Raw genomic sequence first — 19,439 nt, 5'->3', positions numbered from 1 at the left:
AATGGCAGGTGGAAGAAAATGGGGAGGTGTTGGTCAAAGAGTACAAACTTTAGTTAAAAGATGAAAAAGTTCTGACGATCTAATGCACATTATTGTGACTATAGTTAACAACAATGTATTATATACCTGAAATCTGCTAAGAGAGTAGACCTTACATGGGAACTGTGTGGTGATGTGAAGTGATTACATTAAGATTAACATAATACATGCATACATCGAATCATCCCACTGTATACCTTGAACTTACATAATGCTGCTCATCAATTATAACTCAATAAAGCTAGAAAAAATGCTTTTTCTCCTTTGATATTAAACTTGTTTGGACTCAGCATTCAGGTGTCTTGTGTAATAGATTCTTGTTGCAAAATTATATTTCCTGTGAGTGATTTAATAGTTGGCAAAATGTTCTTCCTAAATTACCAGTTTTAGGACAAGGCCTTTTTCTGAGATTGCCTTGGATTGAAATAGTGGGATTGGGATGGAGAAAAAAAAGACTATGTTTTCCTTGCCTTAAGTATAAGTCACTGCCTCTCTAGGGACTTGCTTTGACACCTTTGTTGTGAAAAGCAAAGAAACAACTTAAATCTTCACTGGATCATTGTACGCTGAGTATAATGTGCAGTGAGGCACAGAAAGCTCTGCACTCTCTACACACATCCACATCCACAAGTTAAATCCTATAAATTATAATAAACTCTAGGAAATTGTCCATATTTTCACGTATCAGAAATTTGTGGGTTTTGAATATCATACCAGTTTGAGACTTGAAAATCTTTTTGGTGTTTGCTATATAAGTTGTGACCAATAAATTCTACAAATACTACAGATTGCCAAATAAAGCACCATCTAACTGTGAAGATGCCACAGACGGCAGGTTTAATTATTTGACATCCTTGGGTCAGTGTCAAATACTGGTAGATACTTTACATTATTTAGAAGTTATAAAAGCCTGTATAATTCCAGTATTGAAACGAAAGCCTACATTGACTTTGGAAACTTTATTGTGTTTGGATAAATTGTCAAAATGACTTTTCCCTTGACAGGGTGACTTTACAAGGACAGGAGAAAGGAAGTTAGCAGGAGTTATGAAAGATGGAGTTAACTCAGCAAATAGGTATTACCTGAATCGATTTAAGGATGCTTATAGGCAGGCTGTTATAGGTAAGAATCATAAATGTCTTTCTTTAAAGTGTGTTATTCCTTCTGTGACTAACATTTTATAGAAACCAATTTCATTAAGGGAGTTTGTGTTTTATAATATATTTGTGTTTCTGTATTGAGCATCTTACCCATTAAATCAAATTCAAAGTTTTCAAGATTAGAATTTGACAGATTTTTTAAGGCCAGAGCAACAAAAGAAACCACTCATTTCCATATGTTCGTCAGCTTACTATTCATGTAACAGAAGACAGGGTTGAAGCTTCTGAAGTATGGAATAAGGTAAAACCTCATCAACTAGAAGTCCCACATTCTATTTGTTTTTCCATTGCTCAGGACTGCAAGATGTTTAACAAGATGATTTTCTTTCCCCATATGACATTTTTCATAAGTTCTTGCTGTGTACAAACACATAATCCTTTCCTATAAGCATGAATTAACTTGATACAGGGTATCAGATTTAGAGATTATCCTAACCAATTCTTACTATTTAGAAAAGGAAATGCAGGCTAGTTTGCCCAGCGGATTCACGCAGTGAATTCATGAAAGTATTACCTATGGAATTAAAGTAAATGTAGAGTGTTCTGATTTAGTATTCAGTGTAAGTGTTCAAATGTAATACCTTTTCCTATGGTCTTTAAGAATATCTTTAAAATCTTATTTTTAACCTGAGTAGTTATCATACACGAAATAGTGCAGCCTAGACACAGGCCAGTTAGGAATTTGAGAAGTCAGGGGTAAGGAAGTTGGGTTCATGTGCCACACACATAAGGTGTTTTTTGACTGGAAAATTGGATTTTAACAGTTTACTTAGGATAAGATATTTTTCTTCTGTTGGTTGATTTAGGGACAGTTATGTCATGAAGGACCCAGGTTCTGTCCCTCTCGGTTTGGCCTCACACAGCATCAGCTTCATCTTAGTCCTGAAGCTGGCGCTCTTCGCAGGCGAGAAGGCCAGTAGCAGTCTGGGTTTGTAGTCTCCCCTTGTAGGGCGGTTGGCAGGTCTCTCCCAGAAGCCTCCTCCAGTCTCACTGTCCCAGACAACTACAGGGCGTGGGATCATGATGATTTGTTAAGGCTTGAGCCACCTGTCACACCAGGAAGAAATTAGTTCTGTTCAGATACTTTGCTCATTTTAAAATTGGCTTGTCTTTTTATTGAGTTGTGGTAATTCTTTATATATCCTGGGAACAAATCCCTTATCAGGTAGATGATTTGTAAATATTCCCTTCCATTCTGTGGGTTGTCTTGTTCACTTTTGTGATATTGCCCTTTGAAGCACATACAAAAAATTAATTGGGTGCTGTCCAGTTTGTCTGTTTTTTTCTTTTAGTTGCTTGTAATTTTTGTGTCATATCTTAACAAATATGCCTAATCCAAGGCCACAAGATTTATACCTGTGTTTCCTTAAGAGTGCTCTTGTTTTAGGTCTTATATTCTCTTTTGTTTAAAAATGTGTTAGTAAGCTAAGATGATGATAGATATTAATAATTTCTACTCTAGATTTGATGCAAGGCATCCCAGTGACAGAAGATCTGTATTCCATATTTACCAAGGAGAAGGAGCACGAAGCTCTGCATAAGGAAAATCAGAGAAGCCACCAGGAACTAATCAGCCAGCTTTTACAAAGTTACATGAAGTTACTGCTGCCTGATAATGAGAAGTTCCATGGGGGCTGGGCCCTCATTGACTGTGACCCCAGGTAAGCTGGAGTGGTGTCCTGGTAACGATGTGCTTAACTTTCTCCTGTTGCCCTTGTGATGAATGCTAGTAGTTGTCCATAAAGCTGTGGGCAGGATGTGTATTGCGTGGCAGTTTTCAGATACAGGGCTGCTTCTAAGGCAAGCTGACTCAGGTATTCATCTTGGGTGCAAAATCGAGGAGGCACTAAAAACTCGGTAATAAATATTTTAATGCAGTATTTGATTTGAAAAAAAATGTAGAACTGTCATTCACAGCTGACTGTGTGTTCTCCCTACAGAATCTGGGTTTATCCTATTAACACACGTAAGTGAGCACAGTGAGAGGTGCAGAGATGCTAGTTACTCTGACAGGTTGTGAAGTGGTCCTGGTCTTTTATAAAAAGAATAGGCCAACTAATATAAAAATCATCCAGTGTCAAGTGGTTCTTCATAATGCACAACAGGATCTATATCCATCTGATTGAACACGTGCTTTTAGGCCAACATCTAAAATGATCTTCAATATTATGAATGAGAAACATTTCAGGAAATTCTAGACAAACCTCTGAGTATAAAAGGTTCTGTTTGGATTTTTATCTCATTTTACATTTCATGTATTTTTAATAAAGGCATATAACAAGTTTGAAAGAACGAGTTAATGCAAGGTAGCATTTACATACATTAAAATGAAATAAAAAACAATATTGACTGCAGGTTCATAGGGAAACCTATGACTTTAATTTCATGGATTATTTTGCTTTGTTAGTACTGAATGTATGGATGTGAATTGTAGACTCTTAAAATTTAAGAGATGAGGCTTTTCTTGCAATTTAGCAGAAAATTTCTATGCTCTTATAAGCCATTTGGTAAAATGTTTTGATTCACATACCTTAGGTTTTTTAAAAATAGCAGCAGCTCAACTTAATGCAGCACCAAAAAAGGTAATACTTTTAATTCCCATTCAGAGATAACTGCAGGCAGTACACCTGCATTTTGCTTGAGTTTTAACTTTGCACTTAAATTATTAAGTGTCATCTTCCTTAGATCAGGTATTTTTATTTCTACTTTGGAGGTAACTGAATAGGGAATGACCAAAAGGCTTAGTTCTAAAGCTGATAACCATTATGTAAGGTCACATTACATCTGATTTAATTTACAGTCCTATAATTCTTGTGTGAAGTTGGTGTTCTGGGTTAGGAGTTTGAGAAAAATGTAGTGTGTATTTATGTATGCTGTTTAAAGCTTGCAACAAAATTTAGGCAAGCACACTTGTTAAGAGTCAGAAGTTTCTTGCACTTAAGAAAAAGATAAATGAAAACACTCAGACTTCTGGCAACTGGACTTACTGGGACAACATAGATTGCTGGTACTATATTGTACCAAAATACTGCTGAAACAAGACTAGTCTTCTAGGACCCAGTCTTTAAGAAATCCTTGTTGGGTAGTTAGATTCCCAAATTGAGATTCCCAAATTCCCAGCTTCCAAGTGCCTATTTCAGAAATATAGTTGTGCTTCAGTTTTCTCTTTTCCTCATTAACATGATGAAATACTTCTCTTTCTAATTGATTTTTTGACTTCTACCCCTCTGTAGTGCCCAGCAATTGCACTCCTCATTTTTCTTTAATTCTGCACTATAAAGTTTGGCTTTCTGATACCAGGGAGTCAGTGATTGTCTTCTCTTCTCTTCTCTGGTTAAAGCTCCTGATGAAGAATAGCTTACATCATCAGTAACATATGCCAGACAGCATCCTTCCCTTTGCTCACTGGGCCCTTTTGGGTTATACAGATGAGGGGCATATTGCAAAAAAGCAGAGCCCATTCTTCCTTTACTGCAAGTTAAACTTTGAAATTCAAGTGCATTATGAGGTTTTCAGTAAGTGGTGCTTCCCATTAAGATTATCAGTGTCTGTTTCCAAATAGTCTCACATTTCCTGATGAGTGATGACACCTTTTTTTGCTTCCATTTCTGTGCTATTAAGTGCGTTCTGTACCTATTGCTGCCTTGTCTATATGTCTTAACCTGGCCCAGCATTTGTGTGTCTAGTGGTCATGGCTTGTGGGCTGTTTGTTACAGAACCTTTTTGGACAGTCTGTCAGCTGAGCCAGGGAGATGGACCCAGAGAGGGCGGTCCCTAATGGAGGACAGCCAGAGGTTGTTTGGGAATGGCGGTGGGGCTCAGACCTCCAGCCAGCCAGCCAGCGGTAGGTGTGGCACCATCAACAGTCCACACCTGCCTGCCTCCGCCATGTACTCCTGGGCTGTGTATGTGGTTTTTTTTTTAAACCTTTGAGATGAAATCCATATACAATTCAGTGGTTTTTAGAATATTCAGAGTTGTGAGGCCATAACCACAGTCAATTTTAGAACATTTTTATTACCACAAAAAGAAGCCTCAGACTCTTTAGCCGTCACTCCCCTATCCACCAACACCCCCAGTGTTAAGCAACTGCTACTTTGTGTTTCTCTAGATTTGCCTCTTCTGGAAATTGCCTATCAGTGGAATCGTATGTGGCCTTTTGTGACTGGTTTCATTCACTTAGCATAATATTTTCATGGTTCATGCACATTGTGCATATATCAGAACTTCATTCTTTTTTGTAGCTGAGTAATATTTCATTGTGTGGATATACCACATTTTGTTTATCCATCTGTTGATGGGCATTTAAGTTGTTTATGGGTATTCTGGGCATTGTAAATACTTATGGTGTGAATACTTGTGTGCACGTTTTTGTTTGGACATCTGTTTTTCTTTTTGGGTATATGCCTAGGAGTAGAAATTGCTGGATCATGCATAATGCTATGTTTAACTTTTGAGAAAGTACCATTTTACGTTCCCACCAGCCATGTATGAGGGTTCCAATTTTTCCATGTCTTCACCAACACTTATTTTCTGTTTTTAAAATTGTAGTCATGCTAGTGGGTGTGAAGTGGTATGTCACTGTGGTTTTGATTTGTGTTTTCCTAGTGACAGTGTTGAGGATTTGTGTGTGTATGAGGTTGTTGGCCATTCATGTATTTTCCTTAGAAAAATGTCTTCAAATCTTTTACCCATTTTTAGAAATTGGTCTGTGTGTCATTGTTGTTACACATTTTTGTAAATAAAGCTTTTCAGGGCCCACAAGTGGATAGAGCTGCTAAGTGGGATAGGGTTGTACAAGTGCAGGAGCGAATCCTGTCCTTACTTCAAGTGTTACATTTTGTTCATCATATTTTTGCATCAATTTTGATTTTTTAAAAAATATTGCACCAAATTATCTCCATAGCTGAGTTTTTTGGTACCCCCCTAAGTTTTGTGTTGGAGACCAGTCAGTGCCTGCCTCACCTCACTGCAGTCCCAAGCCTGTTGAAGTATCTGGCAGAAAAGCAGTTAAAGCGAGCAGTTTACAAACACGCAGGCCTACACAGGGCAGCAAGAATGCCTGGTTCCTTCCCTGGGCCTCCCAAAGGCCCAGCTGGAACTGTCCAGCGCGGCTCTGGCTGGAGTGCCGTGGCCCCGCGTGGCGTGCACTCGGTGGCTGCCCTCTTTCTGTTCAGACGCGAGCACGTCTCCTTCCGGGTGTCCTCGCCTGCAGCCAGCCACTGGCGCCCACAGGCCGGACCTCTCCGGCTCTGTTGAGTCCTCCCCAGTCTCTCCCTTGCAGCCGCCTTGCCGCGGGAAAAGCTGGCTTGAATGACAGTGATCAGCCCCTGCTGCGGCACCGCGGCTGGAAGAGGAGCCTCAGATCAAAGGAGTCGGACGTACTGTCCTGGTGCGCCTCAGCATCTCCGCAAAGCTCACTGTTTTGTCCAACTCTGTATTTAACCCACTTTTCTACACCGGGAATAGATGACCACTTCTCTCTGCATCGTAGTTTAGTGAGTGTTTTACAGCCGTGTTGTTAGGCATGTCATAGTGCAGGGGACCTGTTTGTCTCGGTGCTGCAGCCGCCCACCCGTGTGCCCTCGAGCAGTAGGGAGCATCCCTCAGGAAGGGGCATGCGCGCTCCTTGGAACCAGCGGGCCGCCCCCCCTACTCCCCTGCGGAGGCTCGGCACGCATGCGCACTTGGCAAGTGCCGCGGCAGCGTGGGCGGCCTGCCGCGTTGCGAGCGGGGCGGGGCTTGGTGCGGCTGCGCTGCAGTCGCTGCAGTGAGCAGTGAGCGCGGGCTTGGGTGCAAGTGGCGCTGACTGGCTGCCACTCCTAGACGGACGACAGACGGACGGACTGACAATGCCGCGCTCCCACAGGCCCCCGCCGTCGGCCCAGCGGCCCGCCAACGCCACGGGCAATGCCGCGGGCAGCACCGCCGAGCCCAAGCCTGAGGGTGGCAGCCTGGCCACGACTTTCAAGATTTTTCTCCTTTTTGCAGGACTTATGGTTAAAGTTCCTGTGGGGTTGTATTTTTCGTGTAAACTACTCCTTTTCCAGAGTCTCCTGTTAATGTCGGCTGACGACAGTGGCTTTTACGCGACGATCGTCGCAGTGGTGGGGCTGCACGTGGTGCTGGCCGTGTTTGTCTTCATCGTGTGGAAGGAGGGCTTGCCTGACTGGCAGGAGACCAAGGACGAGTAGGGCGGCCTCCCCAGAGCTGCCGCGGGCCGGGCGCACCGGGGTCCTCCTCTTCCTGTGGTGGTGAAAACGCGCCTCCTTTTTGTTGGCGGGCGGGGAGGGCCGCCAAGTCCGGGGCAGCCGAGGCTTCAGCACCGGCGCGGGAGGGGTTGAGGGGGGCATTTTGCGGACCGCCTGTTCCATGCCAAGTGCTTTTTCCTTTCGGACATAACGTTTGTGACTGAGGATCACGTTTGATGTAAATATCGATGCCAAAATATGAAGCTCGGTTGAAGTAACACTAATCAGTAGGAGTAGAATTTACTTCATAGTAGTCTGTGTGTCGTGACGTGATTTTTGTGGCTCGGCTCAAGCGACAGTTTTCAGTGCACGTAAGTATTGCCGTGCAAAGCCACCTGCCGGTTCCCGGTGTTGTTCCGTGTCGGCCCCCGTGACGCTGCCGGCTTCGTTGAATTTCTGGTTTTCTTTTCCCTGTTGATTGATTGGTCCGTACTCATCTATGTGTTGTCGGGTCTCGGCATCTTAGCATTCGTTGTATTTTTTGGTATATTACTTGAGGTGACAACTGAGGCGAATTTGTTATTTGAAATTACGACCGTCAGTCAAGTCGCAGCAAGGTGCCGCCGATGTAAAATGCCGCAGTTTCATTTTGGTAAAATATCCTCTGCAAGTACGCGTTAAATAATGACATCATTCTGACGCAGATGGTACCTGACTTAAATTCCTTCTACAAGTGGTTTCCCCCCACTGCTTTCCATTTGTTTTTCGGTAGCATTTTAATAAGTCTTGGCAAATAGGTCTGAATTCCTCATACAGTGGAATTTCGAGACCAATTATAAGAACGTAGGCTGATTTTCACCTTTTCATTGGAAAGGCTGTTACTCATGTTGGATGGATATTAGATTTGAGTTTTATTTGAATTCAGATTCTGCCTGTGCTATCTGTTGATTAGTAATCTTAGAAAGATATATATTTTACTGTAGTTTTTGATTTAATAGCTCAAAACTACTGGTTTAGTTTCTAACCCTTATTCTGATAGTTTTAGAGTAGAGGTAAAATATGGCAAAACGTACTTAGAATAAGGAAATGCTTACTTGTTCCTTAAAAGTCAAGTAAATTAACCTATAGTAAGAAAAATGTAAAGTAGCTTGGGGCTTGGTTCCAATTTTGCACATAAATGTTAACATTTATATAAAATTCTTTCAAAGGATGCTTTCCATATGAACGTAAAAATGTCTGAATATGCAATGTCATTTTGAAGATTTAGTTGTGATATAATTAGAGAATATCTCCATTTTCAGCCTCACATTTTCTTTTTTTCCCAGCCCCCACCAGTCCCCTCCCTACCTCCCCACCTCCCCTCCCTGCACCCCCAGAGTTACCCATTTCCCCTGAGTCCTCCCCTCCTGGGTCACCTCTCTGAGAAGGGACTGCTCCTCACCTGCAGCCCCTCCCTCCACCTACCCACCCCCTTCCCTGAGTTCCTTTTTTTTTTTTTAATTGCTAAATGGATAGATTGTATACATTTCACTTAATCTTATTTTATTTCTCCTCCCATCCCAGCCAGTCTTTTATCTAAGTGGCTGTACTGTAGAAATAAGCTTGGCAAAAATGCAGATGCAAATGAAATTATTTAATTCCCTCTTGTCATACCTGTTTAGCCTCATTGATGCTACTCACAGAGATGTGGATGTGCTCTTACTGCTTTCTAACTCTGCCTACTACGTGGCCTAGTAAGTTGCTTATTGATTTAAAGCTTTTAATTTTAAGTTTGAGTAAATTTCCTTTTTAGAATTCATAACACAAAAAGCTTAAGAATCTGGCTTTATTATATATTTTAAGAAACTTTATTAAACCCCTTATACACTTACTTAATGGTTACATCATTGACTTCCTTTTATCAATATGAAAATGTAATTTGAGTTATAATCAGTGTGTTTATATGATACTGTTAGCATTTAGTGGTAGTTCCTATGTATATCTCCCACGTTTTCAGGTGCTCCATTTGTTTTTACTGTTATTGACCATATATCCGTATTTATATTACTGTGCCATAGTTATATGTCCCCCTTATTAGGCATTGAAATACTTAGATATTTTTGTTATTATGAATGATACAGCTGTCTCTGTGTAGATAATCGTGTGTACATGTGCACGCACTTCTCTTTTGTTGTAGGGTATGATGAATTATATGGCTTTTGTGGTTTATTGCCACCTTTCTAGGAAGACTACCAATAAACAATGCTGCTGGCAGAAATACAAGTACTTCTCATAGCCTTACCAGAACTGAGAGGTTTTTTTTCCTAAGTAAATATGCACTTTCTTTTTGGCCTTGGTTGAAGAATCATTTTTTAGTCTTTGGCGCAGGTGCCCATTGGTACTGATCATATAGATTTTTCATTATTGGTCTTAAATATCAAGATTTTTCTGCTGTGTTACATAGCTTCACAAATACATAGCTTCAGTGTGTGTGTATGTGTTTTCATTTTAGGTTTGTTTTTATTTCACAAAAGTTTTTATAAATCTGATTTTTGCTTTGTAATTTATTTTAGTGTGAGATCTATAAACTGATTTTCCTTTTCTATTGAACTATGTATGTGATGTTTCATCTAGTTTTCAAAATATTTATGTTTAACTCTACCCCAGAATGTATTGTGCCATGGAAGATTTTTAGCTGTGTAGTAGATGGTACTATTATATCTAATCTAGAAATATACTTTTTATTTTAATCCTGTTTTTATCCCTTTATCTAGTTATGATGATGAAGTTGATAAAGTAAACCAATATCAACGACTAAGTCTAGAAGACCTGGAAAAAATAGAAATAGGTAAATTTTAACATACTAACCAAATCATAGAAAGCAAGTTGTGGTCTTTTTCCTAGAGTGTATCAAATTATTATAACCAATATAACATTTTATTAGAACCACAAAGGGATATTCTTTTCTTAGGATTCTTCTATTTTTGAGAGATTGGTGATGGATATAGTCTAATAATAACTGTATTTCTTTTATTACCTTATGAAGATTAACCCAGGGAGTAACAAAGTGTAAATATTTGAGACTGAAGAATTTTTATTTATAGTCTCATCAAATGAAATTGTCATAAGCTTATATTTTATGTCCTTTTGTTTAGATTATGAAGAATGTGCTAAATACCTAATTGATAAATGTATGTTGGTCTTTTGAAGATACAGATGGAAGTGAATATTACAGGAAAAATTTACACATACTCATTTTGGTCTTTAGGTCCTGAACCCACTCTTTTTGGTAAGCCAAAGTTCTCATGCATGCGACTGCACTATAGATACAAAGAAGCAAGTGGCTATTTCCATACACTGAGAGCTGTGATGCGCAATCCAGAAGAGGATGGAAAAGGTAATGGAGAGAGATGAAAATATTCAGTGATGACTTCTTACCTGCTTTTTTTAAGTCCAAGGGGCATTGTGGATGGCACATACCATTTCTAACAAAATGATCCACGGACACAGCTTTGTGATTTGAGACCTTGAAGTAGATTTTGTTCCCAGCTACACAAGATTATTTGACCCCATGTAGTTTAGGGTAAGGGAATCTATAATGGGAATTCTGAGTGTTTGGCCATATGGATGCCAGGGCTTTTCCCACCACAAATGCCACTCGTGGATAGTAGTCAGAGACCATGGCTGTTGCTTTGGTATCTAGCACAGTGTTTGGACAAGTAAGAGTTAGAATAAACTTGTAACTCCAGCTGACTTGGTGCTTTAGCTCTTTATTTACTCTTTCATTAAAATTTGTTTTAGAACATTTTTCTTTAGTGGTGAAGGTAATGAACAAGTAGCAGATTTCTGTAAATTGCAGCAAATAAATGTATTTAATTAATTATTTATTTATTTATTTTGGTATCATTAATCTACAATGACATGAAGAACATTATGTTTACTAGGCCCCCCCCCTTCACCAAGTCCCCCACACAAACCCCTTCACAGTCACTATCCATCAGTGTAGTAAGATGCTGTAAAATCACTACTTGTCTTCTCTGTGTTACACAGCCCTCCCCGTGCCGCGCACCCCCCACTATACTAATGCTAATCGTAATGCCCCCTTTCTTTTTCCCCACCCTTGTCCCTCCCTTCCCACCCATCACCCCCAGTCCCTTTCCCTTTGGTAACTGTTAGTCCATTCTTGGGTTCTGTGAGTCTGCTGCTGTTTTCTTCCTTCAGTTTTCCTTTGTTCTTATACTCCACATATGAGTGAAATCATTTGGTACTTGTCTTTCTCTGCCTGGCTTATTTCAGTGAGCATCATACCCTCTAGCTCCATCCATGTTGTTGCTAATGGTAGGATCTGTTTTTTTCTTATGGCTGAGTAATATTCCATTGTGTATATGTACCACCTCTTCTTTATCCATTCATCTACTGATGGACACTTAGGTCACTTCCATTTCTTGGCTATTGTAAATAGTGCAGCGATAAACGTAGGGGTGTGTCTGTCTTTTTCAAACTGGAGTGCTGCATTCTTAGGGTAAATTCCTAGAAGTAGAATTCCTGGGTCAAATGGTATTTCTATTTTGAGCATTTTGAGGAACCTCCATACTGCTCTCCACAATGGTTGAACTAATTTACATTCCCACCAGCAGTGTAGGAGGGTTCCCCTTTCTCCACAACCTCATCAACATTTGTTGTTGTTTGTCTTTTGCATGGTATCCATCCTTACTGGTGTGAGGTGATATCTCATTGTGGTTTTAATTTGCATTTCTCTGATGACAAGCGATGTGGAGCATCTTTTCATGTGTCTGTTGGCCATCTGAATTTCTTCTTTAGAGAACTGCCTGTTCAGCTCTTCTGCCCATTTTTTAATTTGCTTTTTGTTTGTTGAGGTGTGTGAGCTCTTTATATATTTTGGATGTCAACCCTTTATCGGATCTGTCATTTATGAATATATTCTCCCATACTGTAGGATACCTTTTTGTTCTATTGGTGGTGTCCTTTACTGTACAGAAACTTTTCAGCTTGATATAGTCCCACTTGTTCATTTTTGCTTTTGTTTCCCTTGCCCGGGGAGATAAGTTCAAGAAGAGGTCACTCATGTTTATGTCTAAGAGTAAGAGATTTTTGCCTATGTTTTTTTCTAAGAGCTTTCTGGTTTCATGACTTACATTCAGGTCTTTGATCCATTTCTAATTTACTTTTGTGTATGGGGTTAGACAGTGATCCAGTTTCATTCTCCTACATGTAGCTGTCCAGTTTTGCCAGCACCATCTGTTGAAGAGACTGTCATTTTGTCAGTGTATGTCCATGGCTCCTTTATTGAATATTAGTTGACCATATATGTTTGGGTTAATGTCTGGAGTCTCTATTCTGTTCCATTGGTCTGTAGCTCTGTTCTTGTGCCAGTACCAAATTGTCTTGATTACTATGGCTTTGTAGTAGAGCTTGAAGTTGGGGAGTGAGATCCCCCCCACTTTATTCTTCCTTCTCAGGATTGCTTTAGCTGTTCGGGGTGTTTGGTGTTTCCATATGAATTTTTGAACTATTTATTCCAGTTCATTGAAGAATGCTGTTGGTAATTTGACAGGGATTGCATCAAATCTGTATATTGTTTTGGGCAGGATGGCCATTTTGACAATATTAATTCTTCCTAGCAATGTGTATTTAATTTTTTTTTTTTACAATTGATGAAAAGTATTTATTTCTTCAGTACTCACTGAGCAACTGTTAAAATATTCAGTAAAGTAGGTGCTAAATAACCTGATGCTGATTCCAAAGTCCCTTCTTCTGATATGTTAGTAGATAGGTGGAGCCATCTACTTGGCTTTTTTTTTTTGAGAGGGCATCTCTCATATTTATTGATCAAATGATTGTTAACAACAATAGAATTCTGTAGAGGGGACTCAATGCACAATCATTAATCAACTCCAAGCCTAATTCTCAACAGTCTCCAATCTTCTGAAGCATAACGAACAAGTTCTTACATGGTGAACAAGTTCTTACATAGTGAATAAGTTCTTACATGGTGAACAGTACAAGGGCAGTCATCACAGAAACTTTCAGTTTTGATCACGCATTATGAACTATAAACAATCAGGTCAAATATGAATATTCATTTGATTTTTATACTTGATTTATATGTGAATCCCACATTTCTCCCTTATTATTATTATTATTATTATTTTTAATAAAATGCTGAAGTGGTAGGTGGATGCAAGATAAAGGTAGAAAACATAGTTTAGTGCTGTAAGAGGGGAAATGTAGATGATCAGGTGTGTGCTTCTAGACTAAGTATTAATCCAAGCTAGACAATGGCAACAAGACATCCACAGATGCAGATTTCTCTCAAAACAGGGGGGTGAGGTTCTAAGCCTCACCACTGTTGATCCCCAATTTCTCACGTGATGGCCCCCCTGCGACTGTGCCTGTCTTAGGTTGTTCCTCCCTTGAGGAATCTTACCCGTCTCTGGCCAACCAGTCATCTTCTGGGGCCATACAGGGAAATGTAAAGTTGGTAAGTGAGAGAGAAGCAATATTGCTTGAAAAGGTTAGGTTTTTACTTTGCAGATTTATGCCCTGTGGCTTCTATGCCCAGCATTTGTCTTGAGGTATCTTTACCAGTTGGAGGAATTATGATGCTCGGTAATTTTGATATGAGGCTTGAATTCTACTTAAGGGTTGTAATTAGGAAGGAAGAAGAAAAGCTATAGAACTAGCTGATGGGAGAAAACATGGGAAGATTGATTATTTCTTTCACATATCTTCTTGTAGTGTAACATAAGCATGTATAGGTTTTAAACAACTAATTAAATTGCATGCACACATTAACATAATAGGAATACAGCTACATAACCAAAGCAGACCTACAATTACCAGCCATATCCAGTGAAACCAAAAAAACCAGTTAGGCACCCTAGGCATTTGTGAAAACTTATCAGTGATATGATGGATATTGTCTAACTGAATTTGAATAGTTTGAGAAAAATCAGACAAATTAAAACAACACATTCCTGGCAACTGTTCACATCCCATATGTTCTTTTAACAGTAGATAGTCTGTAGTCGCAAGATTTTGGAGCGCTGCAACTTGCACTTCTCCTAATTCTTGGTTGAGTTCCAACAGTATAGATCCAGTCAAATCTGTTGTTTTACTGTATGCACAGGCCAGCTTAGATATCTCCTTCTTCATTCCAATGGCAAGTCCAGGATCTGGTGGGATGAATGCAGCTACAACTGCAACAGCGCTAGGATCTTTATTGAAGTATTTTGATGATCATCTTCTGGAACGAGTCTTCCAGAGAATGTTGATATTGGAAGTTCTTTTTCATATCATATCTTAATTCTTTTTCTGGGTAGCCAAATTAGGCTTTAATCCTCTGTTTAAACACAAACAAACCCTTTGCCCACACTTTGATATGTTCTTTATACCACTGTGAAGAACTTATTGGAGATGACCACACAGGAACTGCTTTTTTTTTTTTAAGAGAGAGGAATATTATCAGAAAAATGTGTTTCCATAGCTGATCATCTGACACCCTTTAAGTGATCAAAATTAAGGATACTTAAAGCATGCATTAATCGTTGATTTACAGTTAGTTTTATCCCATCATGGAGTAATCCCCCTTTTCTTTCCTTTTTTTTTATCATTAATCTACAATTACATGAAAAATATTATGTTTACTAGGCTCTCCCCTATACCAGATCCTCCCCACAAACCCCTTTACAGTCACTGTCCATCAGCATAGCAAAATGTTGTAGAATCACTACTTGTCTTCTCTGTGTTGTACAGCCCTCCCCTTTCTCCCACTCCCCCCATTATGTATGCTAATCATAATACCCCCTTTCTTCTCCACCCCCCACCCCTTATCCCTCCCTACCCACCCATCCTCCCCAGTCCCTTTCCCTTTGGTACCTGTTAGTCCATTGTTGGGTTCTGTGATTCTGCTGCTGTTTTGTTCCTTCAGTTTTTCCTTTGTCCTTATACTCCACATATGAGTGAAATCATTTGGTATTTCTCTTTCTCGGCTTGGCTTATTTCACTTAGCATAATACCCTCTAGCTCCATCCATGTTGTTGCAAATGGTAGGATTTCTTTTCTTCTTACAGCTGAGTAATATTCCATTGTGTATGTGTACCACATTTTCTTTATCCATTCATCTACTGATGGACACTTAGGTTGCTTCCAGTTCTTGGCTATTGTAAATAGTGCTGCGATAAACATAGGGGTGCATCTTTTTCCAAACTTGAGTGCTGCGTTCTTAGGGTAAATTCCTAGGAGTGGAATTCCTGGGTCAAATGGTATTTCTATTTTGAGCGTTTTGAAGAACCTCCATACTGCTTTCCACAATGGTTGAACTAATTTACATTCCCACCAGCAGTGTAGGAGGGTTCCCCTTTTCCACAACCTCGCCAACATTTGTTGTTGTTTGTCTTTTGGATGGTAGCCATCCTTACTGGTGTGAGGTGATATGGTTTTAATTTGCATATCTCTGATAATTAGTGATGTGGAGCATCTTTTCATGTGTCTGTTGGCCATCTGTATTTCTTTTTTGGAAAACTGTTCAGTTCCTCTGCCCATTTTTTAATTGGGTTATTTGTTTTTTGTTTGTTGAGGTGGGTGAGCTCTTTATATATTTTGGACATCAAGCCTTTATCGGATCTGTCATTTTCTGTCATACTGTAGGGTACCTTTTTGTTCTATTGATGGTGTCTATTGCTATACAGAAGCCTTTCAGCTTAATATAGTCCCACTTGGTCATTTTTGCTGTTGTTCTCCTTACCCGGGAGATATGTTCAAGAAGAGGTCACTCATGTTTATGTCTAAGAGGTTTTTGCCTATGTTTTTTTCTAAGAGTTTTATGGTTTCATGACTTACATTCACGTCTTTGATCCATTTTGAGTTTACCTTTGTATATGGGGTGAGACAATGGTCCAGTTTCATTCTCCTACATGTAGCTGTCCAATTTTGCCAGCACCATCTGTTGAAGAGAGTGTCATTTCGCCATTGTATGTCCATGGCTCCTTTATCAAATATTAATTGACTGCATATGTTTGGGTTAATGTCTGGAGTCTCTAATCTGTTCCGCTGGTCTGTGGCTCTGTTCTTGTGCCAGTACCAAATTGTCTTGATTACTATGGCCTTGTAGTAGAGCTTGAAGTTGGGGAGTGAGATCCCCCCTACTTTATTCTTCTTTCTCAGGATTGCTTTGGCTATTTGGGGTCTTTGGTGTTTCCATATGAATTTTTGAACTATTTGTTCCAGTTCGTTGAAGAATGTTGCTGGTAATTTGATAGGGATTGCATCAAATCTGTATTTTTTTTGGGCAGAATGGCCATTTTGACGATATTAATTCTTCCTAGCCATGAGAATGGGGTGAGTTTCCATTTGTTAGTGCCCCCTTTAATTTCTCTTAAGAGTGACTTGTAGTTTTCAGGGTATAGGTCTTTCACTTCTTTGGTTAGGTTTATTCCTAGGTATTTTATTCTTTTTGATGCAATTGTGAATGGAGTTGTTTTCCTCATTTCTCTTTCTATTGGTTCATTGTTAGTATATAGGAAAGCCACAGATTTCTGTGTGTTAATTTTGTATCCTGCAACTTTGCTGTATTCCGATATCAGTTCTAGTAGTTTTGGAGTGGAGTCTTTGGGGTTTTTTATGTACAATATCATGTCATCTGCAAATAGTGACAGTTTAACTTTTTCTTTACCAGTCTGGATTCCTTGTATTTTTTTGTTTTGTCTGATTGCCATGGCTAGGACCTCCAGTACTCTGTTAAATAACAGTGGGTAGAGTGGGCATCCCTGTCTGGTTCCTGATCTCAGAGGAAAAGCTTTCAGCTCCTTGCTGTTCACTATAATGTTGGCTGTGGGTTTATCATATATGGCCTTTATGATGTTGAGGTACTTGCCCTCTATACCCATTTTGTTGAGAGTTTTTATCATGAATAGATGTTGAATTTTGTCGAATGCTTTTTCAGCATCTATGGAGATGATCATGTGGTTTTTGTCTTTCTTTTCGTTGATGTGGTGGATGATGTTGATGGGTTTTTGAATGTTGAACCATCCTGCATCCCTGGGATGAATCCCACTTGGTCATGGTATATGATCCTTTTGATATATTTTTGAATTCAGTTTGCTAATATTTTATTGAGTATTTTTGCATCTACATTCATCGGGGATGTTGGTCTGTAATTTTCTTTTTTGGTGGGGTCTTTGCCTGGTTTTGGTATTAGGGTGATGTTGGCTTCATAGAATGAGTTTGGGACTCATTTTCTATTTTTTAGAAAACTCCCTCCTTTTCTATTTTTTGGAAAACTTTAAGGAGAATAGGTATTATGTCTTCTCTGTATGTCTTATAAAATTCCGAGGTAAATCCATCTGGCCTGCGGGTTTTGTTCTTGGGTAGTTTTTGATTACCGTTACAATTTCTTTGCTCGTAATTGGTTTGTTTAACTTTTGTGTTTCTTCCTTGGTCAGTCTTGGAAGGTTGTATATTTCTAGGAAGTTGTCCATTTCTTCTAGGTTTTCCAGCTTGTTGGCATATAGGTTTTCATAGTAGTCTTTAATAATTCTTTGTATTTCTGTGGTGTCTGTTATGACATTCAGATTTTGTGGTTCTATTGATTTGTGTTGATTCTCTTTTTCTCTTAATAAGTTTGGGTAGAGGCTTATCCATTTTGTTTATTTTCTCAAAGAACCAGCTCTTGGTTTCATTGATTTTTGCTATTGTTTTATTCTTTTCAATTTTGTTTATTTCTTCTCTAATCTTTATTATGTCCCTCCTTCTGCTGACTTTAGGCCTCATTTGTTTTTCTTTTTCCAGTTTCGATAATTGTGATGTTAGACTATTCATTTGGGATTGTTCTTCCTTCTTCAAGTGTGCCTGGATCGCTATATACTTTCCTCTTAAGACTGCTTTCACTGCGTCCCACAAAAGTTGGGGCTTTGTGTTGTTGTTGTCATTTGTTTCCATATATTCCTTGATCTCTATTTTAATTTGTTTGTTGATCCATTGATTATTTAGGAGCATGTTGTTAAGCCTCCATGTGTTTGTGAGCCTTTTTGTTTTCTTTGTAGAATTGATTTCTAGTTTTATACCTTTGTGGTCTGAAAAGTTGGTTGGTAGAATTTCAATATTTTGGAATTTACTGAGGCTCTTTTTGTGGGCTAGTATGTGGTTTATTCTGTAGAATGTTCCATGTGCACTTGAGAAGAATGTATATCCTGTTGCTTTTGGATGTAGAGTTCTGTAGATGTCTATTAGGTCCATCTGTTCCAGTGTGTTGTTCAGTGCCTCCGTGTCCTTACTTATTTTCTGCCTGGTGGATCTATCCTTTGGGGTGAGTGGTGTGTTGAAGTCTCCTAAAATGAATGCATTGCAGTCTATTTCCCCCTTTAGTTCTATTAGTATTTGTTACACATATGCTGGTGCTCCTGTGTTGGGTGCATATATATTTAGAATGGTTATATCCTCTTGTTGGACTGAGCCCTTTATCATTATGTAGTGTCCTTCTTTATCTCTTGTTACTTTGTTTGTTTTGATGTCTATTTTGTCTGATATTAGTACTGCAACCCCTGCTTTCTTTTCTCTGTTGTTTGCCTGAAATATGTTTTTCTATCCCTTGACTTTTAGTCTGTGCATGTCTTTGGGTTTGAGGTGAGTTTCTCACCCCAAAGGATAGATCCACCGGGCAGAAAATAAGTAAGGACACGGAGGCACTGAACAACACACTAGAACAGATGGACCTAATAGACATCTATAGAACTCTACATCCAAAAGCAACAGGATATACATTCTTCTCATGATATAGATGGGTCTTGCTTTTTTATCCATTCTATTACTCTGTGTCTTTGATTGGTGCATTCAGTCTATTTACATTTAGGGTGACTATTGAAAGATATGTACTTGTTGCCATTGCAGGCTTTAGATTCGTGGTTACCAAAGGTTCAAGGTTAACTTCTTTAGTATCTTACTGCCTAACTTAGCTTGCTTATTGAGCTGTTATATACACTGTCTGGAGATTCTTTTCTTCTCTCCCTTCTTATTCCTCCTCCTCCATTCTTCATATGTTGTGTGTTTTTTT

At 39.2% G+C, this 19,439-nt stretch overlaps 1 protein-coding gene across 2 annotated transcripts in view; it reads left to right on the top strand.

Moving 5' to 3' along the window:
* The window catches only part of INPP5F (inositol polyphosphate-5-phosphatase F), a 95,846-nt gene that overhangs the window by 70,053 nt on the left and 6,354 nt on the right, over positions 1-19,439 (top strand). For both annotated transcript variants that reach the window (XM_073240307.1, XM_073240309.1), the window contains 5 exons: positions 1,044-1,161; positions 2,662-2,860; positions 9,052-9,123; positions 10,144-10,217; positions 10,638-10,766. In XM_073240307.1, the coding sequence (XP_073096408.1) occupies positions 1,044-1,161; positions 2,662-2,860; positions 9,052-9,123; positions 10,144-10,217; positions 10,638-10,766 (592 nt within the window). The remainder of the gene's footprint in view (positions 1-1,043; positions 1,162-2,661; positions 2,861-9,051; positions 9,124-10,143; positions 10,218-10,637; positions 10,767-19,439) is intronic.

Source organism: Manis javanica, chromosome 7, assembly GCF_040802235.1.
Source record: "Manis javanica isolate MJ-LG chromosome 7, MJ_LKY, whole genome shotgun sequence".
Taxonomy (NCBI): domain Eukaryota; kingdom Metazoa; phylum Chordata; class Mammalia; order Pholidota; family Manidae; genus Manis; species Manis javanica.
The sequence above is the reverse complement of the archived record's forward strand: the minus strand, read 5'-3'. Positions and strand labels throughout refer to the sequence as shown.